General features: G+C 49.0%; 10 protein-coding genes and 1 pseudogene across 10 annotated transcripts, besides 60 other annotated features; all 11 read right to left on the minus strand.

Moving 5' to 3' along the window:
* Window positions 1-9231: part of a sequence feature (heterozygous, Esmeraldo-like haplotype) that runs on past the window's edge.
* Window positions 5-25: a microsatellite.
* Window positions 200-232: a sequence feature (A-rich).
* Window positions 504-525: a sequence feature (AT_rich).
* On the minus strand, window positions 564-1157 carry Tc00.1047053509233.140 (annotated as a pseudogene).
* Window positions 1752-1809: a sequence feature (T-rich).
* Window positions 1815-1859: a microsatellite.
* Window positions 1961-1993: a microsatellite.
* Window positions 2060-2557, minus strand: Tc00.1047053509233.150 (cytochrome c oxidase VII, putative; the record flags this gene model as incomplete). The annotated part of the gene is made up of 1 exon (XM_812738.1): window positions 2060-2557. One exon carries the CDS (start codon window positions 2555-2557, stop codon window positions 2060-2062), a length of 498 nt encoding a protein of 165 aa, XP_817831.1.
* Window positions 2635-2711: a sequence feature (A-rich).
* Window positions 2729-2748: a microsatellite.
* Window positions 3004-3043: a sequence feature (GA-rich).
* Window positions 3057-3077: a microsatellite.
* Window positions 3077-3099: a microsatellite.
* Window positions 3300-3332: a sequence feature (C-rich).
* Window positions 3384-4370, minus strand: Tc00.1047053509233.160 (hypothetical protein, conserved; the record flags this gene model as incomplete). Its single annotated transcript, XM_812739.1, has 1 exon — window positions 3384-4370. One exon carries the CDS (start codon window positions 4368-4370, stop codon window positions 3384-3386), a length of 987 nt encoding a protein of 328 aa, XP_817832.1.
* Window positions 4402-4441: a sequence feature (AT_rich).
* Window positions 4571-4600: a microsatellite.
* Window positions 4775-4803: a sequence feature (AT_rich).
* Window positions 4828-4863: a repeat region.
* Window positions 4932-4956: a microsatellite.
* Window positions 5007-5046: a sequence feature (A-rich).
* Window positions 5098-5144: a microsatellite.
* Window positions 5206-5253: a sequence feature (AT_rich).
* Window positions 5262-6692, minus strand: Tc00.1047053509233.170 (hypothetical protein, conserved; the record flags this gene model as incomplete). The annotated part of the gene is made up of 1 exon (XM_812740.1): window positions 5262-6692. One exon carries the CDS (start codon window positions 6690-6692, stop codon window positions 5262-5264), a length of 1431 nt encoding a protein of 476 aa, XP_817833.1.
* Window positions 5612-5649: a sequence feature (AT_rich).
* Window positions 5717-5772: a sequence feature (AT_rich).
* Window positions 5924-5962: a sequence feature (AT_rich).
* Window positions 6608-6628: a sequence feature (AT_rich).
* Window positions 6707-6751: a microsatellite.
* Window positions 6772-6833: a microsatellite.
* Window positions 6843-6885: a microsatellite.
* Window positions 6951-6970: a microsatellite.
* Window positions 7082-7136: a microsatellite.
* Window positions 7224-7248: a microsatellite.
* Window positions 7353-7448: a sequence feature (CT-rich).
* Window positions 7674-7702: a microsatellite.
* Window positions 7742-7770: a microsatellite.
* Window positions 8150-8186: a microsatellite.
* Window positions 8255-8290: a sequence feature (AT_rich).
* Window positions 8350-8381: a sequence feature (AT_rich).
* Window positions 8458-8529: a microsatellite.
* Tc00.1047053509233.180 (ATPase beta subunit, putative) lies at window positions 8602-10158 on the minus strand (the record flags this gene model as incomplete). Its single annotated transcript, XM_812741.1, has 1 exon — window positions 8602-10158. One exon carries the CDS (start codon window positions 10156-10158, stop codon window positions 8602-8604), a length of 1557 nt encoding a protein of 518 aa, XP_817834.1.
* Window positions 9232-11219: a sequence feature (areas merged during assembly that could not be assigned to a particular haplotype. This can correspond to areas where the two haplotypes were merged or to regions with more than two copies in the genome that were merged during assembly.).
* Window positions 10372-10393: a sequence feature (AT_rich).
* Window positions 10595-10617: a sequence feature (AT_rich).
* Tc00.1047053509233.190 (ribosomal protein S25, putative) lies at window positions 10908-11240 on the minus strand (the record flags this gene model as incomplete). Its single annotated transcript, XM_812742.1, has 1 exon — window positions 10908-11240. The coding sequence occupies one exon, from the start codon at window positions 11238-11240 to the stop codon at window positions 10908-10910; it is 333 nt and encodes a 110-aa protein (XP_817835.1).
* Window positions 11220-11968: a sequence feature (areas merged during assembly that could not be assigned to a particular haplotype. This can correspond to areas where the two haplotypes were merged or to regions with more than two copies in the genome that were merged during assembly.).
* Window positions 11327-11358: a microsatellite.
* Window positions 11736-11775: a microsatellite.
* Window positions 11872-14220, minus strand: Tc00.1047053509233.200 (hypothetical protein, conserved; the record flags this gene model as incomplete). Its single annotated transcript, XM_812743.1, has 1 exon — window positions 11872-14220. One exon carries the CDS (start codon window positions 14218-14220, stop codon window positions 11872-11874), a length of 2349 nt encoding a protein of 782 aa, XP_817836.1.
* Window positions 11969-14965: a sequence feature (areas merged during assembly that could not be assigned to a particular haplotype. This can correspond to areas where the two haplotypes were merged or to regions with more than two copies in the genome that were merged during assembly.).
* Window positions 14303-14396: a sequence feature (A-rich).
* Window positions 14465-16135, minus strand: Tc00.1047053509233.210 (hypothetical protein, conserved; the record flags this gene model as incomplete). The annotated part of the gene is made up of 1 exon (XM_812744.1): window positions 14465-16135. One exon carries the CDS (start codon window positions 16133-16135, stop codon window positions 14465-14467), a length of 1671 nt encoding a protein of 556 aa, XP_817837.1.
* Window positions 14966-15058: a sequence feature (areas merged during assembly that could not be assigned to a particular haplotype. This can correspond to areas where the two haplotypes were merged or to regions with more than two copies in the genome that were merged during assembly.).
* Window positions 15059-17116: a sequence feature (areas merged during assembly that could not be assigned to a particular haplotype. This can correspond to areas where the two haplotypes were merged or to regions with more than two copies in the genome that were merged during assembly.).
* Window positions 16372-16410: a microsatellite.
* Window positions 16439-16460: a sequence feature (AT_rich).
* Tc00.1047053509233.220 (hypothetical protein, conserved) lies at window positions 16528-21030 on the minus strand (the record flags this gene model as incomplete). The annotated part of the gene is made up of 1 exon (XM_812745.1): window positions 16528-21030. One exon carries the CDS (start codon window positions 21028-21030, stop codon window positions 16528-16530), a length of 4503 nt encoding a protein of 1500 aa, XP_817838.1.
* Window positions 17117-17256: a sequence feature (areas merged during assembly that could not be assigned to a particular haplotype. This can correspond to areas where the two haplotypes were merged or to regions with more than two copies in the genome that were merged during assembly.).
* Window positions 17257-17975: a sequence feature (haploid, Esmeraldo-like haplotype).
* Window positions 17976-18497: a sequence feature (areas merged during assembly that could not be assigned to a particular haplotype. This can correspond to areas where the two haplotypes were merged or to regions with more than two copies in the genome that were merged during assembly.).
* Window positions 18498-26230: a sequence feature (heterozygous, non-Esmeraldo-like haplotype).
* Window positions 18723-18751: a microsatellite.
* Window positions 19016-19053: a sequence feature (CT-rich).
* Window positions 21100-21127: a microsatellite.
* Window positions 21335-21356: a sequence feature (AT_rich).
* On the minus strand, window positions 21486-25055 carry Tc00.1047053509233.230 (hypothetical protein, conserved; the record flags this gene model as incomplete). The annotated part of the gene is made up of 1 exon (XM_812746.1): window positions 21486-25055. The coding sequence occupies one exon, from the start codon at window positions 25053-25055 to the stop codon at window positions 21486-21488; it is 3570 nt and encodes a 1189-aa protein (XP_817839.1).
* Window positions 24852-24944: a microsatellite.
* Window positions 25101-25130: a microsatellite.
* Tc00.1047053509233.239 (hypothetical protein, conserved) lies at window positions 25532-26230 on the minus strand (the record flags this gene model as incomplete). Its single annotated transcript, XM_812747.1, has 1 exon — window positions 25532-26230. A coding segment is annotated over one exon (699 nt), but the record flags the coding sequence as incomplete, so codon positions are not given.

Consider the following 26230-nt stretch of genomic DNA (forward strand, 5'->3'; position numbering starts at 1 on the left):
GAAAACACACACACACACACACACAATGTCGTCTGACCGTGTCTGCAATGTTTCTTCTGTGCCTTCACCCACACACCACAAAAATCTTTCCTTCTTCTTCGCCTTTGAAGTTTGATGATAGCAGCTCCCTCCCTCTCACACTCCCTTGCGTGTGAGTCTCTCGCTGGGTGCCTCCACGGCGTGAAGGTGACTGTGGCGTAAAGAAAAAAAAAAAAAAAAAGAGAGGAAAAGACGTACCGGCAAGTCATTTCCGGCCTCCCTCGTGGGGAAACAATGATACATATTCAAACTTTGCCATCACTTCCGCCGCGCGAGAGGAAACATGGGGGAAAAACTACGAATAAAATGCCAAAGACCACAAATAATAATAATAATAACACGCATAACAAAATTGGGTATAATTAAAACAAACAATACAGAATAAAAGAAAAAAAAGGCAACAGATCATTCATAATCAAGCAAATAAAGGGCTTTATATTCTGCAATAAATTCAGATGCACGTGAATTTAATTTAAAAAAAAAAAAGGCTTCTCCGTTGGATTTGGGGGTCTCACTCCCTCCAATCACTTCTTCGCCAACGGCCCCTTGAGTGCAATGTGCGGGGATTTGGTCGCGGGGTCGCGCTGCAGGCACTGCTCGCCAAGCTCTCTGCTTGAAACCGCCAAAGGGCATAGTGGCATCGAAGCAGTTCCAGCATTTCGCCCACACGGTGCACGCCTTCACGCAGGACGCGCAGTGCACGATCTCTTCAACTTCTAGCGTGCAGACACCCGCTGCAAGATCGCACGTGGTGCTGTTGGTACGCTCAATGGCTTCCCCCAACGTCTTGGACTTCACGACGCAAGTGACGGGGCCAAAGATCCCCTCAGGTGCCACCGTCATTCTGTCCGTTGCCTGGATGAGTCACGGTGGGCTGCACAAACTGTGCCCCGGTCGCAGCACCGTTTTCCACCTGTCACCCACTTGTCGCCCTCGGCCTTGCCCTTCTCAATGTAGCCAACCAAGCGCTCGTGCTGACGAGCGCCAAGACAAGCGGGCCGTGAACGTTCTAAGGGCCGTCGCCGGAACAATCGCGGCGCGACTCCGTCAGCATCAGATCGACTTGCGGCGCCAGGCGGCTCGCGGTGACGATGAATGTCTTCAGCCAGTCTCAGCATTAAACTGCGGCGGTACGAACCGTCCGTGGTGCGGTAGGCATCGAACGCCTTTTGGGCGGCTGCAACGGCAAATTCCACATCGGCGGCGTCCACCTCCGCCACACGTGCGCAGAACTCCTCCGTCGCCGAGTTGAACACATCAAACGTCTTTCCGAGAATGGCGGGCACAAACCTCCCGTTGATCCGCAGCTTTTTTTTGCAGGCGTTTCTCCGCCGTGGGAAGGGACCGGCACGAAGAACACAAGTGGTGGCGCAAAGCAGTACTCATTTCTCGCCCACTTGTTGTTGTTGTTGATGATGATGATATTTAGGAATGTGACTTTGGAGGAAAAACCCTTCACGCACACACAAAAGAAGAAAAGGAAAAAGGGAGGGGAATTGAAAACAAGTGAAAAGTGCAATAAAATGAAAAGAAAGCTGCACATACACACATAGAGAGAGAGAATGTGTTTGTATGTGCGTGTGTGTGTTGCCGTTAAATGCAACAAAATATCAGAAAAAAAAAGAAGTACCTCAACGTAAATGACACCCTAAATGATGTGCCTTCCCCTCTTTCCTTCGGCACAATCTACTGCTACTATCATCCATTATGTATTTTTGTTGTTGTTTTTTTCTCTTTTTTTTTCCTCTTCTCCTTTTTCTTTCTTTTTTTGCATTCCCCCCCTCCCCTCCTTTTCCCACATCCCTCCCCTCCCCTCCCCTGATCGGCCTGCTTCCACACCGCCTGGCATTAATAAAAAGCCCCCGACCAATGATACACACAACAACAATAAAAACCCCTAGAAACACCACAGAGAAGCTAAATACATATACATACATATATATATATATATATACGGTTACCACACACAGACAGAGAGGGTGGGAGAATACAAAAGAAAAACGAAATGTCCTGACGATGATTAGGCCGGGATATAAAACTTCCTCGGTCCTGGCGAGGCGGTGTCACCCATCACAGCTGCATATTGATCACTGTACTGCCAGACATGTGACATGTGATCCCACGGTGATGTGTTAATTGCCTCCTCCCACTCCTTATTCACCACCTTACGCCATGTTGGATTGTTGGCAGGCACGTAGACACCGTAGTAGTATCGAATAACAGCGTAAACCAACAAGCCCTCAATAAGTAATGCCCCCATCATTTTAACCACTGGACGACGCGGAAGCTTCTGTCCCTCACCAAAGAACTTGTCTGAAACACTCATTGCCCTGACGGTATCCACGGCGTCTTTGTACTGCTGGTGATCCTTGAAATGTGCAAGTGCCTCGGGATGGTAGTACACCTCCCGCTTTGCCGAGTATATCCACTTCAATGAAAATGCCGAAAGATTCGGCACACGCGCCCGGTACTCCGCAAGGGTCGTGGCGGGCGCCCAAACTCCAAAAGGCCGTGGCATGTTGTATCACAAGATGTTAACTCTCCTCTCTCTGTCGCCTTGCAGCGCAATAATTCACCCTGAAAAGCACACAACAGAAAAGAAAAACAGAAAAGAAAAACAGAAAAGAAAAACAGAAAAGAAAAACAGAAAAAAAAAAAAAAACAGAAAGAAAGTACATGGGCTCAGCACCACACACACACACACACACATGCGTATGTATTTATATACAAAGAAAAATAAAACATCCCATCACAATAAAGATGCACAAACAAACAGACAGACAAACAACAACAAAAAAGAAGGAAAAAAGTCGGGAGGGAGGAGGGGGGAGAAGAAGTGCGGGGAGGAGGCCGTCAAATAAGGAAGAGAAAATAAAATGAGCCCTCATTCCCAAACAAAGAGAAGAAAGAAAAAAAAGAAAAAGAGGGTGTAAAGATGAAAGGCCACGAACAAACCCACCAGCAAGGAAAAAGAAGAAGAAGAAAAAAAAAGAGGAAGAGGAGGGCAATCTGACCAAATATATATATATATATATATAGAGAGAGAGAGAGAGAGAGAGAAGTTGCAGTGTGTGTGGCGGTGATGAAACAGAACACACAGCCAGACCCTGAAACCCACAAGGAAAAAAAAAAGAAAAGACGTGGCAACCCCCCAAACCACATCCTTCTCGAAAAACTGAGATGCAAAAAGACACAGGGACTTTTGCAGGCACAAAAAAAAAAAAAAAAATGAAAATGAAAATAGAAGGGCGAGAATAAAACCCCCTCCCTCCCTCCTTCTCCCCTCCCCTCCCAAAAAGAAAAAAAATCTTGAATCCGTTACATTACTTATCCTTTCCTTTACATCAGTGTTCTGGAGTACCACTAATGATATTGTATTGAACTCCACTACGCGTCGGTGACATACGACGCCTGGCGCCACAACTTGCTGCCGCAATCTCCGAAGAGGAAACCGGGTTGGGAACGGGTTGAAGCCTTGGATCGCCCCCCTGCCGTCTCCGATAGGCCTGTTCTCTCAGGTACTCCTCATACTGTAACTCATATGCCGTTTTTTTCCCTGGCCCTGGCGAATTCACAGATCCCTGTGGAACAAGCGGTGGCGGCAGTGGTGGTGGTGGTGTGCGGTGCGTGGCATCCTCCTCAAAATTGTCGTTTGGCCCCGTCGTGCTCTGATACTCGGGGTAAACCCGCAGGCAGTTCTGTGGCCGCACAATAGACCGAGTGGGCACGGCGTTGCCGCCCCGGTGCCCCTTCCCACGCTGTGGTTGCCACTTATCAAAGTACCTATGAAACACCACAAAATTGTTCGACTGTGGCGTGTATTCGACCAGGCCGTAGTACTTCCGTAAGAATGCCAGAAACTTTACGCTGGGACGATCGATTGCCACCTCCCCTGGGTTAAGACCCTCATTAAGCAACATGGCATCAAAAAGCGTCTTTCCAAACCCTTTTCGCTGGAAGCTGGTGTCTACAAAAAAGTCAAGCACACACAGTGGATCAATCTCCACTAACGATGAATATGAGGGGTGCGTCACAAATAACTTTTTCACGCCCATCTTCAAAATACCAACACCATAGCCGTCTTGACACAAAAGATACACCCGCGCCTGCCTGTTCTCCCGCAAGCGAGCGACAGAAGTTAATACGGTATTTAAACACTGCGCCTCTTTGCTTCGTATTCCCAAAATATTAATGGTCTGCATGAGGTGAACGGCATGCTCATCGATGTTATTGCAGCGTCTTTCATATTCAAGCGCCGTCCCATCCCACACCGTCACACCATCTGGCAAGCTAAGTTTTGGTAATAATGCCACTTGCGATGTGGAACTCATCTCTACAAGACTCGCTGCCGTAAATGGCAGGTTTTAATAATAATGAAAATAAATATATAAATATATATATACGGTACTCCGAGCACGTCTTGTTAATGTGCGCTTCAATGTACGTGTGTGTGTGTGTGTGTAAGAGAGAGAGAAAAGGGGTGGGGGGAAAAAAAAGGTCTCCGATATGACGCACACAGTGCCACTCCACTTCTCTCTCTCTCTCTCTCTCTCTCTCTCTCACCACTGGCTGCAGCCACTTGCCTCGCTTCCACCGACTCACGGCGAGTATGCAAACTGAGTGAGAATGAATATGAATGAACGTAAATGCAGGCACCTCCTCCCCTCCCCTGCTCCCCACCCCCCACTCACTCACACACCCGTCCAATTTTCGTTGTTGCTGTTTTTGTCACCACTTTATTTATTTATTTGTTTTTATTTTATTGTACGTGTGTGTGTGAGTGTTGTGTCTTTTTCTTTCTCTTTCTCTCTTTCTCTCTTCTTTACACCTGCCTGTGTCCGCGTTGTCTGTGTGTATGTTGTGTCTTCTGGGCTCGGTCAATTATGCCCTTCTATATATATATATATATATATTTATGTTTGTATTACTAACGGCGTGGCCGGTCCACATGTACACGCGTAAATGACAAAAAGCAGAAGAAACAAAACAAAAAAACAAAAAAAAAAACATTCCCCCTTTTTGTACTCCTCCTTCCCATACATGCATGCACGCAACTGGATGTATACATGTCTATATATATACAGGTATATATAGGTATATATATAGGTATAGACAGGTACAGACAGGTATATAAAGAAAGGGAAATAGAAGGAGACATATACCTACATATATATATTTATTTATATATTATTAAATATCTCATTTTTTTTTTTTCTCTAAATTCATAACCTCAATTTTGTCGGATCTTTAATTCTCTTATGTACAGGGCAAAGGAGGACCCATATTATCGATAAGAGAGAAATACCGGTAAAACATACATCTGCCCAACGAATAAATATTCCAATTCCTTTTAAATGTAATACATAAATATTCATTAAAGCATTAATCGTTGTTCTTGGACCATATTCTTGAAAAGATCTTGAAGCAAATTCTATAATAGCAGGACTTATTAAAAGTGAAAGTGATATATTAAATAAAAATGCATTTAATGTTGTATCATGTGGTTTTAAAGGATAAATTTGAAAAAATATAAATCTCATACCAAGTCTTACTTGTCCTTCAAAACTAATCCATATTAAATAAAATATTAATATACCATATATAATAATTCCAAAAAGTCCAAAAATATGATCTAATGAAATAAGAATTTGATTTAAAAAAGAAGATTTATGAAATGTATTATAAATAAAAATATGTAAAATCCAAATAATAGAAATAAATAAAGAAATAATTCCTAATAAAAGACGTCCATAAATAATAAAAGGGGAACCACCTGCTTTTGTATAAGCCCATATTAATTGTTCTTGTTGAGCTTCAAGTATATAAGTTTCATTACGTAATATATGAATTTTATTTCGTTGTGAAATTGAAATAATTCCTCGACATTTTTTTTGTAAATTTAAAGATAATTTTAATAAAATATCTCCTTTTAAAGCAATTATATTCATTTCTTCTTTAAAATGATAATTATTTATAGATTTTGTTCGTTTTATAAAACCAAATATAAGATCTAAAGGAAAAGATATAATTCCTAAACCTCCATAAATAAAAAAAGCAATCCAACCAAAAAAACACATGATACCTACACAATATGTAAAAAAATTAACAGGAATTTCTATATTTATAAATATTCCTGTACCATTATATGAAATATATTGAATATCTGAAATAAATTGAGGAAATCCTTCATATGTTAAAATAGGTATAATCGTTACCCCTATAAATGTATAACATATACCACATATAATAAAAAATATACTTAATATCCCTATTGTATATATAATAGCTTGTATAATTTGTTTACTTATTCGATTATTATCTGGATCATATGCTTCATAAAAAAACATTACAAATGGTACAATAATAAATGTCATACAAAATAAAAGCCAAAGTACAATTTGCCACATAAGTGTCATATTTAATGTATTCTTATATTTATTTGATATTGTAGGATCAACAGCATTTGCAACATCTAATGGTAAAAGTAATACTACACCCATGGAAATTACCATGCCAATTACAACAATAACTTTCGCACCATACGCTTCACCATCATCTTCCTCCGAGGTAAAATAAAATAATAAATAAACACTAAGCCCGACGCAAAGAATTACAACAAATATTAAAAGTACTATCAACCACCAGTTCAACATCGACACAACGCGAAAAGTAGAAGAAAAAGAAAGAAAAAGTAGAAGAAGAAAAAGAAGAATGCACACGTACTAATTTCCTTTTTGTTTTGTTGTGTTTTGTTGTGTTTGTTTTTTGTTTTGTTTGTTTTATTTGTTTTATTTGTTGACTTCCCACTACCACTACTACTACTAATAATAATAATAATACCACTACACTCTCCCTACAAGAAATTACACGAGTTATAATTCCCTCCCCTTCCCAATGGCAATGCACACACGTAAATAAATAAATAAATAAAGGGGTTAGGGTAGGAGGGGAAATATAAATATGTGTGGAAAAGAAACCCGCCAATAGCGTCTCTTCACCACCAACTGCAAGCTGCTTCCACTGCGGTTGATTTCCTTCTTTAAAAAGAAAAAGAAAAGAAAAGAAGAGAAAAGAAGAGAAAAGAAGAGAAAAGAAAAAGAGTGGAAGATGCGCCCTCCGTTGGCCACGCATAAATCACCAACGCACACACATATCACAAGGCATTTCCCCTCCCCCTCCTCCGCAAAAAAAAAAAAAAAAAAAAAAAAATTTATATTATAAAATAGATATGATCCTCCAACACATCTATACACACCATCGGCAGCGGTGTGTTGCTCTGCCTCCAACTTGCTCCTTCGGGCTATATTCTTCATTCTCATCCTTCTTTTTTCTGTCTTCTTCACTTCCCCACTCCCCACCTCACCACCTCTCCCTTCATTTTCTCTTTTTTTTTCTCTCTCTCTCTCTCTTCTATCCATCCTCGTTTCCTCATCGCCTCCACGCCGAATGCAGACATACTCGCATGCATGCATGTATGCTCCTCCTTCTCTCTCCCGCCCTCTCTCTCTCTCGTTACATCCTCCTCGTGTTGGCGGTAGTGTCAGGCGTCATTGGCAACGGGGACACAAATGAAAACAAATGGAAAAAGGGAAAAAAAAAAAAGTTATAAGGGTTTTCTTCCTTACATAAATATAAATAATAATAATAATAATAATAATAATAAACAGTTCTGCTGCTACGGCTCGCCTCTTCTCACTCTTCATTTTTTTTTTCTTTTTTTCTTTTTTTTTTGTGTGTATGTGCTTCATATGTACAAAAATAAAAATAAATATCCATATTCCTCTCCCCTACACCCCTCTCCCATCTCATCTCCCCCCACAGTTTTTTTGGTTGGTTTGTTCCCTTCACCCTCGCTTCTTCGCATGTTCCCTTTTCAGCGCTATAAAGCACGCACGTGTACGCACCCGTATGTGTGTGTGTGTTTATGTTTGCATGTCCCATTACCACTCGCCTCTGTACGTGTGCACGTTTGATTTCCCCCCCCCCCCCCCCCCCTTCGCAAATACACAAAACGTCATTTCTTCTCCTTCCACACATCACGCATGACAAACAAACGGGGCGGATGCAGAGGGGGGAGGGAAAAGTATGTGTCTCTCCAAGGCAATCCTAATTTATTTTATTTTTCTTTCTTTTTTTTTTTTTTTTTTCTGGTTTGGTTGGTTTTTCCTTTTTTCGCTCTCTTATTCTTCTTCCTTCCGTTTCTCCTTTTTTTTCCTTATATATATATATATATATTGTTTATTATTATTTACGATTTGGTGAAGGGAGTTAAAGGAAGGAGAGGGGATGGGGAGGGGGAAAGAAAAAGGGATTTATTTATTTTATTATTTTTTTTTTTTTTTCGTGACTTCCGGGCTTCTTTTCTGCCTCCCGTTGCCAGGCCCTCCTTGTCATCGCATGGAAATCAGCACGGCATTGACATACACACACACACACATATATATATATATATAAACAGATACATACATACATACATATTATATACATACACTTACCCCGGGCTTCCGTGTGTGTATTTCCCTTCTATCCCTCCCACCCACCCACTCCACATCTCATTCATTCCTATTCCTTCTGGCCTGCCTGGGCGGCACGGGCACGACGAAGTTTTTCAAGTTCTGCGGCCTCCTCTGCCATCTTCTTCCCCTTCTCCAGCACGGACGTGATGCCGCCCACCATGTAGAACGCCATCTCCGGCACCTGATCATATGTGCCCATCAACAGGCCGGAGAAGGACTCAATGGTCTCCTCCAGCTGCACGTAGTGGCCTGTCATGCCAGTAAACACCTCCGCCACCTGGAAAGGCTGGGAGAGAAACTTTGTCACCTTACGCGCACGGTCCACGATAAGTTTATCCTCCTCACTGAGCTCATCAATGCCAAGCACCGCAATAATATCCTGCAGCTCCTTGTACTTGGTAAGCATCTGCACCACATCCTGCGCCACGTTGTAGTGGTCAACGCTGATCACATCCGGGTCCATGATACGCGAGGCACACTCCAGTGGGTTGACAGCGGGGTAAATGCCGGATTCGGCAACGGCACGGTCCAGCACCGTCGTGGCATCGAGGTGGGAAAAGGTCGTTGCTGGCGCAGGGTCGGTAATATCATCGGCTGGCACGTACACAGCCTGCACAGAGGTAATGGAACCTTTTGTCGTGGACGTAATGCGCTCCTGCAACTGTCCAAGATCCTCAGCAAGGGTAGGCTGGTAGCCGACGGCAGCGGGAATACGACCCAACAGCGCTGACACCTCAGAGTTTGCCTGCGTAAAGCGGAAAATGTTGTCGATAAAAAGCAACACGTCTTGCCCTTCCACATCACGGAAGTACTCGGCCATTGTCAAGGCAGACTGCGCCACACGAGCACGGGCACCCGGAGGCTCGTTCATCTGACCATACACCAACACACACTTCGAGTCACCCTTCAGGTCAATAACTTTGGATTGCATCATCTCCAGGTAAAGATCCGTTCCCTCACGCGTGCGTTCACCAACACCCGCAAAGACGGAGAACCCACCATGGCCCTTGGCAACGTTGTTAATAAGTTCCATGATAATAACCGTCTTGCCCACGCCAGCACCACCAAAAAGACCAATCTTCCCACCCTTGCAGTAGGGCAAAATCAGATCAATCACCTTGATACCCGTTGTGAGAATGGTGTCCTCTGCCGCCTGATCCGCCAACTTTGGTGCCACAGCGTGAATAGGCATGCGTTGCTTCTCTCCAACAGGGCCGCGCTGGTCAATGGCATCGCCCAGCACATTGAAGATTCTGCCAAGTGTCTCCCGACCCACAGGCACAGAAATGTTCCCGCCACTCGAGACTACCTTCGATTTCAGCTTAAGCAGATCTGTCGTCTGCATCGCAATGCAACGGCCGGTGTGGGCGTCCAAGTGCTGCACAATTTCAAGTGTCAAGGGCTCGTCACGGCCAAGTTTTTCCACCACATCCAAAGCAGTTAACACCGGCGGCACGCCTTCCGCAAAGTGTACATCCACAACAGCGCCGATAACCTGCGACACGTAGCCGACGCGGCCCTTGTGATCGGCGGTAGGCATCCCTGAGGCGGCGCGTGTACCGGCGGCCCCGCGCAAAGCTGCACTGCGAAGACGGGTCAACATCCTTCGAAAGTAAATCAATAATTACTTAAGTGTATATATTTATGTATGGGTGTACAGTGTATACACACACAATCCAGCCAAAAGCAAACAGCAGCACTTCCTACTGTACCAGACACACATGCACAAGCACAAGAAGGAAAAAAAAAAAAAAGGGGGGGGGGGGGAGGGGGGGAAACGTCATGTATGCATGCATGTTATATCCGGGTGTACATGAAAAAATAAAAAATAATAAATTGGCGGAGAAGAGGGTTTCCATTTATCCTCTCTTTCTTAATCCTTCTCCATCCTCGTTTTTAATTTTCTTTTCCGTCTCCGTACCCATCGGGGTACAGTTAAGGAAAGAGTAAAAAAGAAAAGAAAAAGAAAGCAGGCAAAGCCGAGTGTGACTCATCCACTCAAATGTGTTGCAAGAACACACTCGCACTACTGCCACCTCAAATAATATTAATAAATAAATAAGAGTTCCCATTGTTCCGCACATGCGCACTCCTCTTCCTCCTCCCAACTGGCGGGCAATCCAAAGCAAAACCCCTTTCAGACCGCACACCAAAGCCACAGCGAAACCAAAAAAGGAAAAAAAGGCAGGGAAGGAGAGCACTGAGATAAAATGATGGCAATTCCCTCTTATTTACTCTTTGAATTCCTTTTGCCATCGCCATCACGTCTTTTTCTCTCCCTCTCTATCCCTTCCTGTCTCTCTTCCCAATTCCTGTAGAGTCCCCTCTTTTCCTCCATTCATGCGAGCCCACCTAGACACGACTGTACAGGCGGAACTTGCTGCTGCAGGAGACAAGCTTAATCAGCTTCTGTCTGCAGAGGTGCTGCAGGCCCTTGGCGGCGAGGGCGACGGAGATCTTCAGGCGATCGCTGATGATAGATGGCGTGATCACTTTGTACTTGGGCACCTCGCTGAGAAGTTTGTCCATCGTCTCCTTGTCGAACACAACGGCGTTTTGCAGAGCCTCACGTGTGCGACCCTTCGACCACTTCTTTGCGGCCTTCTTAGCGCCCTTGTTCATGTTCTCCATCTTGCCCTTCTTGGGCGCCGGCTTGGTGGGCTTCGCGTTCTTCTTTGGTGGCATCCTGAAGGAACCCGGTGCTGTTTGGCGGCGGCTACTCAAAACACAACACAACACGCGCGGAACTTCAGGCACATAAACGGCATGAGAAAAAAAAAAGAAAAGAAAAAAAAAAAAAAAAGAGGAAACTCCAGCAAAGATGCAGGCAGACAGGCAGGTAGACAATAATAATAATAAAAAGAAGGAAAAACAGCAACCCAATGGACATGACATTATAAAAATATGGACCAAAGAGCTCTTCTCCTCCATAACTTTGTGGCTGCCGCATTTCACGCCGATTCCACCGCGCCTCTCTCTCACAAATGTGGTGCCAACATATCTCCGATTAAACGAATTTATTTATCTGCTATTTCCCCCCCCCCCTCCTCCTTCTTTGGTTCTTGTTTTTTTGTTTTTTGTTTTCTTATCGCTGTGGACATCTCTCACATCGGCCTCTTCCCCTTCTTCCTCTCACGCATTCCACCACGTTATGTCTCTTCTTAAAGAAACGCACACACCTATAAATATATGTATTTGTATGTGTATATAAAAATATATACAAAACACGACAGACTCCATTCTGTTCCTTTTTTTTTTTTTTGTCTTAAATGCATATATGGCTTGCTTGTGTGTTCGCTCTGCCTCTGCTTGAGGCCTAATTGCCAAAACGCCGCACCTTCCAGCACATGGGAAGGGCCTCTAGCGTCCCCTCAAGATTACGTACCAGCAGCAGCAACTGCTCGTCTCCATCCAAAACAAAAGCGGCCTCCACGCTGCAGCGCTGCAGCATGTACCATGAACTCTCCGTCACGTACATCAGACCGCGAGAAAAGCAGGCGAGAAAACGAAGGGTCTCATGCTTGAAACCCGCCACACTTTTGTCTAGAGGAGGAATTCGGGCAATAAACCTTACATCGTGTGGAAGGGTACGAGGCAAAAGAGAAGGCGAACGTGTTCCCAACCCCGCCATGTACCGCGTGTTGTTCGTGAGCGCAACAAACGTTGAAGGTGAGTGGTGACGCAACGCGGGCACCGACACCGCCATTCGTGTCGATTCCTGGCTCCAAACAAAACTACTGGGGTCAATGGTGCCATCTGGTGCGACGCAGCAGGTGAGACGACCACGTAGCCCGCACACCGTGATGCTGTTATTTTTACCCGTGTCCAGCAACAGACGATTCGGGCGGATATCAACAACCGACTCCGCGTCGGAGCTCCGTATCGAGGTCGCCACGACAGGATAACCCTCCGCCAAAGTAATGTGTACAACCGTGTCGTCTAGTAACATGTAGCAGCTCTCACAGGCTGCGGCGTCGCTGTTTTTATCGTTGTGTTGCGTAAAACAGCAGTCCAGCACCCCGCGTCCGGCAGGCAGTGCCACCACTTCCTCAATGCGGCCCAGCTTCAGGGCATCCTCTGCTCCATCCCGCCAGCACACACGTAACAGCGCTGCCCGCTCATCTGTGGCAAAGAGCATGTAATGCAGTCGTTCATCACACCACAATCCTTGAATGTGAAACTTGCCGTAAACTTTATAAGCAAACAACGGCATCCAGTGGCGTAGCGCGGCATCGGTGCGGAATCCCTCGATCCGTCCACGACGTGTCTGCAGAAGTACATTTTTTGATTTTGCAAAGGCAAACTGTTGTGTCGTTACAGAAAGATACATCGCAGGTGATGTAAAGAGAGATCCAATCGGTGCGTACATCACTGTGCCATCACGTGCAGCGGAGAAGATAAGTTGTTGTTGTTCCTGAACAAGTAGTTCACTCGCCTCATGGTAATGTGTGCGTCGCTTAACCTCCGCCGGAAACCACTCACCATCTGCAGCACAACGGTAGGAACGTAGGGATTCATGCCAGCCTGACGCATACAAAACCCCACCGCTGCTCACCAGCGTGCTGACAGGTCCCTTGTGGTGCGTGAAGGTCTTCAGCACATGCCCATGCCGCGCGTCGAACAGGACAACGTCCCCCATCGAAGTGCCAACCGCCACAACAGGAGCACCACCATTTACGCCACCGCTGACGGCACAGCATAATCCCATGCCTTTTGGAAGACGACTTGTCCAGAGCGCCTCATGATCGCTGAGACTTATTGGACGACCCCCAGGCGGGTTATTATTCATATTATCAACCCTCCTCCTGTTGTTATTTGTTGTGGCGGTGGTATTGTTGTCGCTTCTCTCTTCCTCACGCGGTAGACGCCATGCCACGACGTTCCCCGCATCATCGGTCCCCGCAGCAATCGCCCACTGCTCCGAACCGCAGACACTCAAGGCCCGATCGGCGCCTGACACCTTCGGGATGATGCGCTGCATCGTTAGCTTAGGCACGGACCCGTTGTTTTCTGCCCGCAGCTGCTGCCATGAACCGTCCGCCATGGCAGCGTATATGCACTCGCCAACGACGCAGAAATCCCAAATGGCGCCACCAGTGCGCTGATGCACGTGCAACGGAGAGAGTGTCTCTCCGCAGTACACCACCAGTTGGCCGGAAAGATACGATGCAAGAAACAAAGACCGCCCATAAGGCAAATAACGAACACGTGTGATGGTACGATTCACGCGGCCTCCAGTGTGGCGAATGCGCTCAAAGTGTGGCACATTTTGAAAAATGTCAATGCCGTACAGAACAATAGAGCCGTCCTCCCGCACCACAATCATCTCCATCCCATTTGGGTGCGCGGCCATGCAACGAATGCCGATGACATCAGGCGCAATCACCGTGGAGTGCAAGACAAGTCCCTCAAGATCAGACGGAAGTTTCGGCCTTTGCTCTACAGTACCGCGTGCCTTCACGTCCTTCTCATCGTGCGTCACACCGGACTCTGCAGGCCCGCACGGTGCGAAGGCACCGCAATGGCCGCCGCCGCCTCCTGTAGTAACCGGAGTATCCGCATTCGCCGCATTCATGGCGGTAGCAATCATATGTGCCGCGTCCAATGCCTGCGTCGCAGTCACACCCGCTTTTGGGCTGCTGCGGGAGCGTTTCTTCGGCGACATGGCGTCCGCACGTGCGTGGGTGTTTTGAGGTGTGATCTGTGCACTCGCCCTCCCTCGTTGTGCTGCGGGGCGGGAGGAGTATAAAAGAGCCAAGCAAAGAAGAAGAAAAAAAAAAAAAGGACATGTGCAGAAAAGAAAAAAATTAGACGCGAGAACAACAAGAAAAAAAAAAAAAACTTCCTTTTTGCCCTCAAAGTGGTAGACGCGTGCGTGTTTCCCCTCCTCTCCGTGCCACCACTACGATTTAGTCCTCCTTCAACCGCTCCATCAGCTCGCGCGGGAAAAGGGCGACGTACGTGTGCCTCTTCGTATTCCAAATCACGTCCGTGACCGCCTCATCCCGCATCAAGGAGGGATGCATCGCCGTAAACTCCTCAAACGCCTCCTCATACGGCTTCATTGACAGCACCACACATCGCATCTCAGCAGCATCCTCACCCGCCGCCACGGACGATGGTGACGTTGATGGCATCACTGCGAGCTGAAAGCACCACGCCGCGTTCGATGGCAGTTGTCCTCCACGTGACACCTGCTGCCGCAAATGTTGCCGCAACCCTTCCACGGCGCGTTTTACAGCCTTTTCCACACGCCGCATCTCCGCCTCCAAAGATTCCTCCGCGTACACGTCTTGGCCGCTACCAATTACGGCGTACCGTGATAAGTTCATCCCGTGTTTTTGCAGGAACGAGAAGCATGTCATGAGGCGCAGCGCACTGCGGCGTTGCACAATCCCCCGCACCCGATCGCCCCCGCTCTCCAACAGCACACTTACTTCCACACCGACGGTAGGCAGAAAAAGCCATGGGCGTATACATAGTCCCAACGCAACCGCGCCTCCTTCTCCTTCTTCGGGTTTTCCCTCATGCACCCTTGGATTTTGCGCAACGCGCCGCAGGGCCTCCTGCACCTTCGGACTGTGTGCAAGGGCACGAAGGGCAGAGGAAATCGTTTCAAAGCGATTCATTTGATTCAAGTGATACAGCAATTGCTGGCAAAAGATGTCTCGCTCGAGTGGCGTAGGAGCACCGTTTTCAGGAAAAGGCAGACGCTGCCGAAGCCGTGGGAGGCCTTCTCTATCATCATGCAAACTCCAGTCCCACGGCGCGCCGCCGGGAAAATCAAACTTCACAAAATATGGTCCACCATGTCCGGCGCAGGCAGCCTCCACTCGTTGAAGCACAGAGGCGGGAACCACACCAGCAGCGTCATCCACAAGTGCCTCCGCCTCGTCACGCGTCAGGGAAACATGCAGAGAGAAGTCGATACGCATCTCCGCCGGGATGACACACTCTTCCGCGCGACGTGTGTTGCATGAGATGCGGTGCACCAACGCTCTCTCCTCCGGTGTCATGTGATGCACCACAGCCTCCCCCAGACGTGGCCGCTTGAGGACGGTCTTCTGGTATGCGCGTTTGTGTAGGCGGTAGCATGCCGTTCCAAAGAGGCAATCCTCCCTTGCAAGGGTGTGTGGGCACCACTTGGCGACAGCACGACCGCGGTACACCAACTCGAGACCACGCGTGTCCGCCAACTCCGCCTTCTGCACAACCTCGCCCTCCACTGTCAGCGTGGGCGTGTACACCGCCTCTGATGGCGCCGGCCGTTCGCGCCGAAGAATGCGGAGAAGCAGCGGTGAGTATTTGTGCCCGGGTTGCTCTGGAACGATGTTTGTCTTGCACGCCTCGAGAGCTTCCTTCTCCGATGCATACAAGGCAAGAGCGTAACCACGCGTCTGGAGATGCATGACAAGCATCACGCCAGACGTGTTTGCCGCCAGCAGAGCACGAAGCCGCTCGTAAAGCGGATCACGATTTTCACGTCTGCGGATCGTGGCACTCGTGCTGGCGGTTGAAAGCGGCTCCAACAAAAAGTCGGGAATATTTGTTATAAAGACAAATGTACGCGTCTGTGACATCTCTTCTTATTTTTCTCTCTGGTTTTTATTTCTCCCCCTTTCGCTCTCTCCTTCTCTATTTGTGTGTATTTGTCTGTTTTTGTGATGGGGGTGCGCCTCTCACCCTCTCCGTATTTTTCCTCCTGTCGATGCGGCTGCCGGTGCACAGAATCAACCGCCACTCACGCACTCCCAGGAGACTTGCAACACGACGCAGGCGAGAAGCAGTTCTCGGTCCGCAAAAACACACTTAAACAAAAAAAGAAAACAAAAAAAAAATAAAAATAAAAATAAAAGGATATTTCAAACGAAAAAACACAAAAGAAAATATATATATATATATATTGCCTGTGGGTGTATTAATATATGTGTGTATTCATGTTATGCGGAGAGTACTCCCCGAGGGTGGAGAGTCACACGCGCCACAATCCACGGCAGTACTCATGGCAGGAGAGGCGCTGTGTGCGTGCGAGGGAGACGAGGGAAACGTGTGGATCAGAGCAAATAATGGGCCCAGGGGACATCTCTCGATACACCACGACCACGTGCTCCAGCACCACACCGTGCACGTGACAGAAGTCCTCCAGCGCGGACGCGATTGCCCCGACGACGCGCGCGGCGTCACGGTACTCCGCTGACACCGCCTGACTGGCCGTAATGGCCATCGCAAGCGACTCATCCAATGGGCATATGCCGCGCTTCACACATTCGTAAAAGTATTCCACCGCGTCATTCCAGCATTCAGAATGCACATACGCCTGCATAACGGTGTTCGCCAGCAAAGGACTGGTGGTGCCCTGATACCGTCGCACCACACGCAGAGCAGCCTGCCACGCCCCAGAGACCAGTGCCGCTCTCACGGCATAAGTCACCACTCGCGGGGGTGGCGTGGCGGATGTGAGCACACTTTGCCGAAAAATGCGCAGGGCAAGCACCCACTGATGACCTTTGATGCATGCCTTGAGGGCTAACGCCGCCGTGGCTGCATCAGGCCGCATGCGCCCCGTCAAGTGTGCGAAACAACTCAGCGACACTTCCCATGATGAGGTACACGCGGCCAACAAAATAGAACTGGACGAGTGCGGAAAGCGACGGTTAGCAAAAGCGTGTTCACATACCACCATTGCCTGCTCCCATTGGCCTCGCTTCTGCAGAACCCGCAGGGTTTGCTCGACAGATTCAGCCGAAGCCTCATCTGTGGGTCTCCTTGTGCGGTGGAGCTTCTCTTGAAGCGCAATCTGTACCAACGACATGGAGATTGGTGAAGGAAGAAGACGAGATGCCGTCTCTGCCTTCCCATGGACTCCGTGTATAACGGATCCTTCATTCGCATTTTCCACGCTCTCATTCTCGGAGAAGTCAGCCACTGCTCCCGTGAGCAAATGCAGATGAAGGCGGTGATGCAATGGCAGAGGCAAAGTGTGTGGAGGAAACCACGCCAACGCATGCTTCCACCTGCCCGGAGTGCACAACATACTGTAGCGGACGGTGTGTGCAATGTGTGACAATTGGGAAGGAACACTCGCGGGAAACAGAGCAGCCCAATTGGACGGAGGCGCACCAACGACAGCCATTTCCCTCGATTCCCGCATTGTTTGCCCTGAACTCAAGTTCCCCTCCTCCGCATAGCGTATAAATGCATCGGACGCCTCTGCCCACTTCGCTCCCCTCGCCCACTTCAGCACCTCTGCAATGGTGCGGGTCAAGGCAGACTGTGACAAGAGACCCTTGCAAAGTAAGGCCCCGTACGCCTCTATCCTGTGGTGTTTCCGCAGCATTTCCGGCTGCTCGGTTTGAAGTAACTGGTGAAAGGCAAGGCCGGTGGCCCACATTCCGCGCCTCAGGCTGGCGTGCAAGACTTCTTCCGCGACACGTTCCCCACCAATCGCCCTAACGGCCACCCACAACACGGAACGAAGCGCTTCGCAGCCACTACCATTTGGAGAGTGCCACACATCCGCTAAGATGGCTAGCCGCATAACGTGAGGTGCGCAGGCCCATTGTACCCTAGAATCGGAACTTGTATACGCCTCCAACGCACGGGACCAGTTTCGCTCGGCAAGTATTGTTAACATGCGCATATCCGTAATAAGCGTCGGGTAAGCATGCAGTAGCCGGGGCGGAAGTGTGATGGCTTGTATCAGACCTTGCACGCTGGGTAATTCGCTAGCATCTCGCTCCTGCACAACACGACGCAATAAGCGGCGCTGTATGTTTGAGGCCCATGGTGTGCATGGAAGAAGCCTCAGAGACTGCTCCCACGTGAGCAGACTTCCCACTGGGCTTTGTATAATCTTGCTTACAGTAAAAGGTGACAAATACGGTGCCAGAAGCAAAATTGGCTCAAGAAGCTGAATACCACCAGGCTCGAGCACACTCTTCGCCATTGCACTAGCAAGACCCTCCACAGCGCGTACAGAGCAGTTATCCAGGACATCCCGCTCAACCTCACTGGAGATGGCGCACAGCGCCACTTGCCATGTTCTTCCAACTGCATTGCCATAAGGTGCCATAGCCATAAGTGCCATGATCTCCCGCGACAAAAGGGAAAGTATGACAGCACTTTGGCTTTTTCGTTTATTGGTCCTTTTCTCCTTGCTATTATTGCCAGCAGCAGCAGTAGCAGCAGCAACAACAACGGTGGTCGCAGCGGTGTGCAGAGAATCCAATTGTGGATCCATGTTTGTTCCCGTCCTTTTGGCGCCCTCCTCTGCTTCCTCATCCCTGAAAGGAAGAATTTCCCGTCGGCGCGCAAGAAACACCTCCGTAATGGCAACAATATGGGCTTCCGCTGCTATCATCTTCGTACGACGAGTGGCAGCGGCAAATGCCACCGGAAGCAGCCCCAATGCCCTCTCCCCATCCTTTTCCGCAAGATTCTCTCCGATGCGATAGCGACCATCCTCCTCCTCCTCCTCCCCCTCGTCGCCTCCCTCCTCTGAGACGGAGGCGGCGGCTGGGGCACGAGTGACTCCTCGCCGAAACTGTCCTTGAAGGAACTGTCGCAAGATGCTCGTCACGACGTACAAATCCTCCACCTCCAACGTGTGGGTCAACCCACACTTGACGACGAGCTGAAAGCAGAGGATGCACAGTGTCGCGCGAACACGGTGTGGATGTGTTGCCGTTCGGCGCCAGACAAACGACGGCGACAAAATTCCCTCCACAGGGCCACAACCCAACGGAAGTCCAAATGACTGCCGCAGGAGTGCTGCAAACTCCGCGGCGGAAAGAGGACGGTTTGGCACAACACCCAATTGCAGCAGTAGCCGCAGCAGTCTCGCCGAAAGATCCGGGGCGTCTTTCGTCCCTTCTGTCGCCGCCGCTGACGATAAAGACGGCCTCGCATTTACAAAAGCCAGTGCAGTGATGATATTATCAACATTGAAAGGATGATGCAATGCCGCAAACGGCGAAAGCGACGAGTCGGTAGAAGTAGACAAGGATGGTGTCTCTTGAAAACGTTTGCGCACCGTCTCCTTCCATAGTGCCCTGCAGATGCCCCACTGACCGTGCTGCGCAAGGACATACTTCAGCGTCTGAAGGACAGACATTGGTAATGCCAAGAGAGTTCGCAACTCCTCCGCCGCAAGCGTCTCATTCTCTTCTTCATTTTTCTCCGCAGGTGGAGGCGTATCTAAACTTGCATCCACCCATTCATTCCAACGCTGTGTTCGCAGCAAAAACTTCAGTGCACGCTCCCATCGCTCTCGTTGGCTGCAGAGAAAGGCCTGTTGAGCGTCCTCAGAGATGCGCAGGCTGCGCCATCTGTCATCAGCGGCCGTACTTGTACCATGATGATGACGATGATGATTGCCATCATGTCCACCGCAGGTCTCATCGTCACCACCCGCCCAAGCTGCTTCCCCGAGACACAAACGGTTGGTGCCGCTTCCGTCATTGTCCTCGTGAAATGATCCCACAGCAAGCGATGGAAAAAAGGAAAATGACGGAAAGCAACCACGGGCACGAAGAGGCGCGCAAGAATAAAGCAATAACAACACCTGGTCGGCTACAGCGTACCCCATGTCACTCAGCTCCAGCTCATCCACGGCACTATCCACGGCACCGCCCTGCAACCCAATGTCAACTATAAAGCGTAGAAATCGTGACATCAGTGTCACCGCTAGCTGAATGCACTCCATCAACTGCGGCCCGTTATCCTGCAGACCGTTCAATGCGGTTCGCATGTGCCACGCGCACCACCGTAGCAACGCCACCGCCTCCAGTGAAGTAAACGGAGCCGCTGCGTCATCATCGTCATCTCGCGTCAGAGAAAACGAGGTCTCCTCCTTCTCCTCCTCTCCATTCATCGGCATATTCTCACTTCCGGAGTCCAACGGCAGTGCATCTGTGCCCAATGATGTTATATTTTCGTCATCGTGGGAGCATCGACCAAACGCAAGCGTCACGATAGATGCCATCCGGTCATTTGAAATGGACAATGCGGCCTCCGTGTATCGCAGCACAAGCTCACTCCGCCGAAGTCCGTTTGCCGGCGTCAGTTGCTCATAACCGCCCTGCAGGGGAACAAGAGGATCACCGTACTCTCCTGTGGATGCAATGAACTCGGCCATGCGTCGAAGAACATGAAACAAGGAGTTTTTCTTGCGGCCTCCATGACTGCTATTCCTACGGGTGGTGTGCTGTATCCCTGTTGGGCTGGAAACAAGGCGTGAGTGATTGAAGGAAGCTCCTTTTCCTTTCGCCTGCTCCATTGCCGCAAAGTGATGACATTCACGTAACAAACTTTCCTTTCTTGTGGCGCTCAGACCTTTTTGGTACCGCAAACGACGTCGTATCTCCAGTAAGATGTCAGAGAAGGGCATTCCACCATCGGGGCCCTTAACAGTAGCAATCCCCCTATTGATTTTGTTGTTGTTGTTGCTGCAACAGCGTGTGGATACATTTCTCATGCGTGTTACAACTTTGTCCCTCACACTCACTCTTCTTTCTTTTTGATGTTGTTTGTTTGTTTGGTTTTCCTCCCTCTCTCTCTCTCTCTCTCTCTCTTTTTTATGTTCCCGCTGCGCCTTGTTTCCCTTATAATTATATTCGCCACTCTTCCCTTTTTCAGGTCGCTCCAATCCCTCAACGCATGGGAGGCACAACAGGAGCTGTGATAAAGAGTCAAGGGAAGAAAAAAAAAAGGAGAAAAGGACGTAAATAAGTTGTTGTTTTTTTTTTTTTTTTTGTATGTAAATCTGCACACCAACAGGGAAAAATAATAATAATAATAATAGAAAAGGCAAGTAATTTATTTCTTTTTTTTTTCTATTATTTTTTCACTGACAAATGACACGCACACAGAGAGGAACATATCTATAAAAAAGTAAATATGGGCCAATACACCCAAAATGAATGCAAAAGACTATCGAAAGGCAGCTCTACCCCCTTCCCCGTATGACTCGGTCCCTACCTGCTCACAACGACAGCTGCATCCATACACCGGGCACTTGCGATGAGTTGAAAACCACTCCTGAAGATGATTCGCGTGCCCACCATGCAGACACGCGGTACACCATGCCAAGCTGTCCTGGGCACACGACGACCGCAAGTACACGAGGGACGAGCAGACAGAGCAGTGAGAATGGCCGGTGGCAAGCAACGGATAGGAAAGTGCACAATGTTGGAGGGGGTCAGTTTTGGCACTCAGGGCGCCTTTAAATGGCGACAAACTGGAGAGAGAAGGTTGAAAAAAACGTCGCGAGTAGAACTGTACTTCTGGATACCGCAGTCGCTCATGCTGCCGTTGATGGGTCGTTGTTTGCGGTGGGAGCTGAAGGACGTGAGACTCGCGCAACTGCTGACACGCCAAGTCAAACATGGTGCGCTTGACAAACTCCTCCTCATCGTTCAGGAATGTACGGTAGGCAGCCGCCCACAAATCCCACGGAGAGGCTAAATACTCCGACTTGACAGCGCCTATCCTGTCTGCTGCATCGACGCGGTCCTGTAGAGAAGCATCCAGCGGAGTTGAGGTGTTAGAAACAGAAGCAGAACGCGCATCACGTGCCCCGATACGTGCAAAGAGGCACGCGGCCAACTGAAAGTCCCCAGTGCAATCCACAATCATCTGCATCAGCGGAAATGTCCTCTCGGAAATCCCTTCTAGCAGCAGAAGCCTCTGCAACATATTACACTCCCGTGCAAAAGTACTGCTAAGAATCGAAATAAGCCGTGATGTGTCACTCTCCAAGATGACCGCAATGGCAATACGATCCCAAAAGGGAAGCCCGACATTTGTGTATATTTTTGTTCGGTTCATTTCATGCAAAAAGACAACCTGAAGCCATGGGCTCCATTGCTTTAAGAAACATTCCTGCGCCTCCTCCATCGCACCGCCACGGAGGGTATTTAAAATAAAGTCCGGGTACTCAAGAAGTCCTGCGATGGTTGTGTACTTTGAATTCAGCTGCTTATGCCGCTGAAGAAGCGTGACAGCACGCGGCCTCCGGTTGTGGAGCACCTCCACGGCCACTGCGCGCTCCAGCTCGTCACACCTCGTGTACTCGCACACCTCATTGTTCCCCTCGCCGCACGAGAAGGACTCCTCCGATGGAATCCAGTTCAGTAGCTGCAGCAGCAGCAGTCGACGCGAGTCGTTCGGCGAGGTGGAAGAGCCGCACACCACGGTGATACCGTGCGGCAGCAAATTGAGGGCCATCAATTTTGTTGTATTCGGGGCGTTTGCGAGCGAAAGCAACTCAATAATGCTTGGAACCGGTCCGCTGCTGCCCACCGCACCCACCGTCTCCATGATGCTGATGTACGCAAACAAAACACGCAAATCCTCATCCGACGGGTCGTTGAACTCGCAAAGTGCCTGCACGTTGGCTGCGGCAGGAACACCGAAGCCGGCTACCAACCGCCTCTTCATGCGCTGCCCCGTGTCCATCTGATGCACATCGCCGCTCCCGACAAAAACTGACCCACAGAAACTGGCAGCAAAACATCCTGATCCCAAAATGGAAATCCTTGCATCTGCGTCCACTGGAATGGCTGTGAGTTCGCCCGCGTGATTGATACCAACAATGCGGGAAAAGGCACCCGCACCCTTCTTGACTCCGGGATCGTCGCGCGCAGTGGCACAGTACAAACAAACGTCTCTACAGCCAACGCCACCACATCCACTGCCACCTGCCCCTTTGTTATCATAATGACCATGATGATGATGCAGACGGTTGCCATTCCCACGTTGAATTCGTGCCGCCCTTGCAGCAGCCCTGCTGTCATGCGAACGACAAACCTTACGTCGTGGTCCGGATGAATGCAGCATGCGCCTTGCCAACATGTGTTCCCGCACTAATACACCACCTGTGTTGTGCAACGACAACGAGGTGGTAGGCGGTGTCACTTCGGGCAGAGCATGTGTCGCAGCAGATATAAACTCAATGTTGATAAGCGAATGCAATGGAATTGGTGCTTCACGTTCCCGGTTAAATGTGTACAAGGGCCGCGGTAATGAAGATGACGAGGATAAAGAAGTCTCCGTACCCTCCTGCGACGCCGCCTCAAATCCCTCCTCTGTCTTCGCAAGGTGCAGCACATGCACGGCACCCTCTACGACGTTACAGATGGCCAATTGCCGATCAGCACTAAACTTCCACGAGCAGCTGTAGTAAACGTCATGACGCGGGACACCATGAAATGTACGCTTTTCGGCGGCAAGAAAAAGGGTGCCGCCAGTCGTCCACTCAAAGACATGCAGCACACAAGCACCTGGCTGCTTGCCTGTCTCTGCCGACCTTCCAAAGGAAAGGCAGCCCACAATGGGCAGGCAGGGGTGGCAAGCAAGAAAACTGCAGCCGACGCATAAAACAGAATACAGCGGAGCCCCCGGCTGTTCTGTGGAGAAGACATAAACCGCGCGCTCCGCCCCAGCCACAACGTGCCCAGTCGCTGGGAACCAGTCACTTGTTAAGAATCCACCGGTATCGTAAAAGGCACACGAAAGATGCAAACGAATTCGCACACCCTCCCCTTCTCCGTTTTCGTGTACTTTCTGAATTGTCCCTCGCTGCCAAAAACTATTATGCATCCATATACTCGGTGGTAGCGCGCAATCACCGAAAAACCTCGTAACAGACCCCGCCTCTGTCCATCCTGCGGCCTTCTCTTGCCCCTCCACACTCCTATTCCCTCGAGAAGGACACTCCTCTACCGCTGATGTTGCTACTGTTGCTGTTCCCGTAACGGGAGTAGTGGCGGCACCTACATGGCCTTTGCCCATCTCTGCCTTTTGTGTGGAGGCGGCGATTGTCACGTAATACCACTCAACACGACCGGACATAAATCCGACGAACACAATTGGTTTGTCACGCATCCACGTGATTGTCCCAACGCCACGGTCCGACTCCGACATCTGACCCAACGAGGGTGAATAAAAGGCGGAGGCTCCAATCGTACCCGTGTTGGATTGAGGGTGTACATGTGACGCAGCACGGTGATCCCCCTGCCTCGCAGCTGCGGGTGTGGCGGCTGCCGTGGGGAATGTACGCAACGATGCAATATTCCTTCCTGGGACATAAATCGCGCTGGATGTGGCCATCACCACCACAGCCATGACACCGGTACTCGCCCCCACAAACGCCATGTCAAATCCATACAAGGAACGATTTGCCATGCTGAAGCACTGTGGGGCCAAGCCAAATTCCTGGGGAAGAGTGACTGTGTATTGTACATGGGCACGTGATGTCCCCTTCTCGCTATTTGATGCAGCGTTGGAGTCGCTGCCATTATTATTATTATTATTATTCTTATTATTATTGTTATTGTTATTATTATTATTATTACTACTACTACTGCTAATAATACTATTACTAATATTGGCTCCCACAGTCTCTGGTTGATCGCATTCCACTGTGAAGTACATGAGTGTGTGGCCAATAAGTAAACCAAACCCGTTATGACTATCGGGCTGGCATGAGAAATACTTCATTTCCTTTCTACCTCCTTATTTATGTGTATATATGTCAAACACACAAAAAAAATAAATAAATAAAAAAATAAATAATAATAATTTATTTCTGTCACCCTACTCGGCCACGTAATCAAAGATTGAAAAAAGACGGCCTGCCACGTAGACATTTTCACAGAGGGAAAAAGCAAATAAAAAAATTTGAATTGGGCACATATACATATATATATGTGCGCACGTTAAAAGAAGAAAAAAAAAAAGAGAGAAAATCGGGTGCCACCACCACCAGTAGTAGTAATAGCAGCAAAAGCAGTACCGCTGTCAGCACACACTAAAAAAAAAAAAGGGAAATTTACACGTACACTCAATGAAGAAAAGGGGAAAAAACAACAAAGTGTAACCAGCCACTTCATAAGAAGCATATATACCCATAAACAAAAACACAGAAATACAGAAGAAGAAAAAAAAAGAAACTCATACACACACAAACACACAAATCATGGGGACAATGAAGGGCAGTAACAAGTACAAAGGCAGTCTTCTGCAGGACATTTTCTATGCTTTGCAAACCAATCGCGCAGGTGGGACCAGTGCCCCCCGTGCAGACATACGGTACACCAAGTGAAGGAGGAATCAACGTCGTAGCCACTCGCAAGGGCAAACATCGGTTCGCCACAGACGACGCACATTGGTGTGAGGCAGTTAATACTGCCACACAATGACTGTTGACGACGCCCCATTATTGTCACCGTGTCAGCCGACTCCATTGGCGACGTGGCGACGACCTTCCCGCACTTGCAACGCAGCTCCACGTTCCGTTTATTCTTGCGTTTTGGTTTTGTCTTCGTCTCCGCTGCGGCTCCGCCCGCAAGTCCGCTAAACGGTACACCCATCAGACCGACAGCTGGCGAAGAAAGTCCAACAAGCCGACCGAGAGGTGCTTCTGGAGGCGGAACGGCGTGGCGTTTTGCCGAAAACCCGCTCTGCTGCTCTCGGAGCCGCGCCAGTTTCTTGCAGCTGAGATCGTGCAGACTCCGTAGAATCGCATGCCCCTCTGCGTTCAGTTGGCTGCGGTAGGCCTCGTTCCACTGACGCCATGACGCACCCTTGCCGGACCCATACAGAGCAACGTACGCCACGGGCGTCTGCACGTCCCCCGTCTCGTCCACGTACCGCTGAAGGGGCACACAACTCCC

Source organism: Trypanosoma cruzi, genomic scaffold (assembly GCF_000209065.1).
Source record: "Trypanosoma cruzi strain CL Brener 1047053517181 genomic scaffold, whole genome shotgun sequence".
NCBI classification, from domain to species: Eukaryota; Euglenozoa; class Kinetoplastea; order Trypanosomatida; family Trypanosomatidae; genus Trypanosoma; species Trypanosoma cruzi.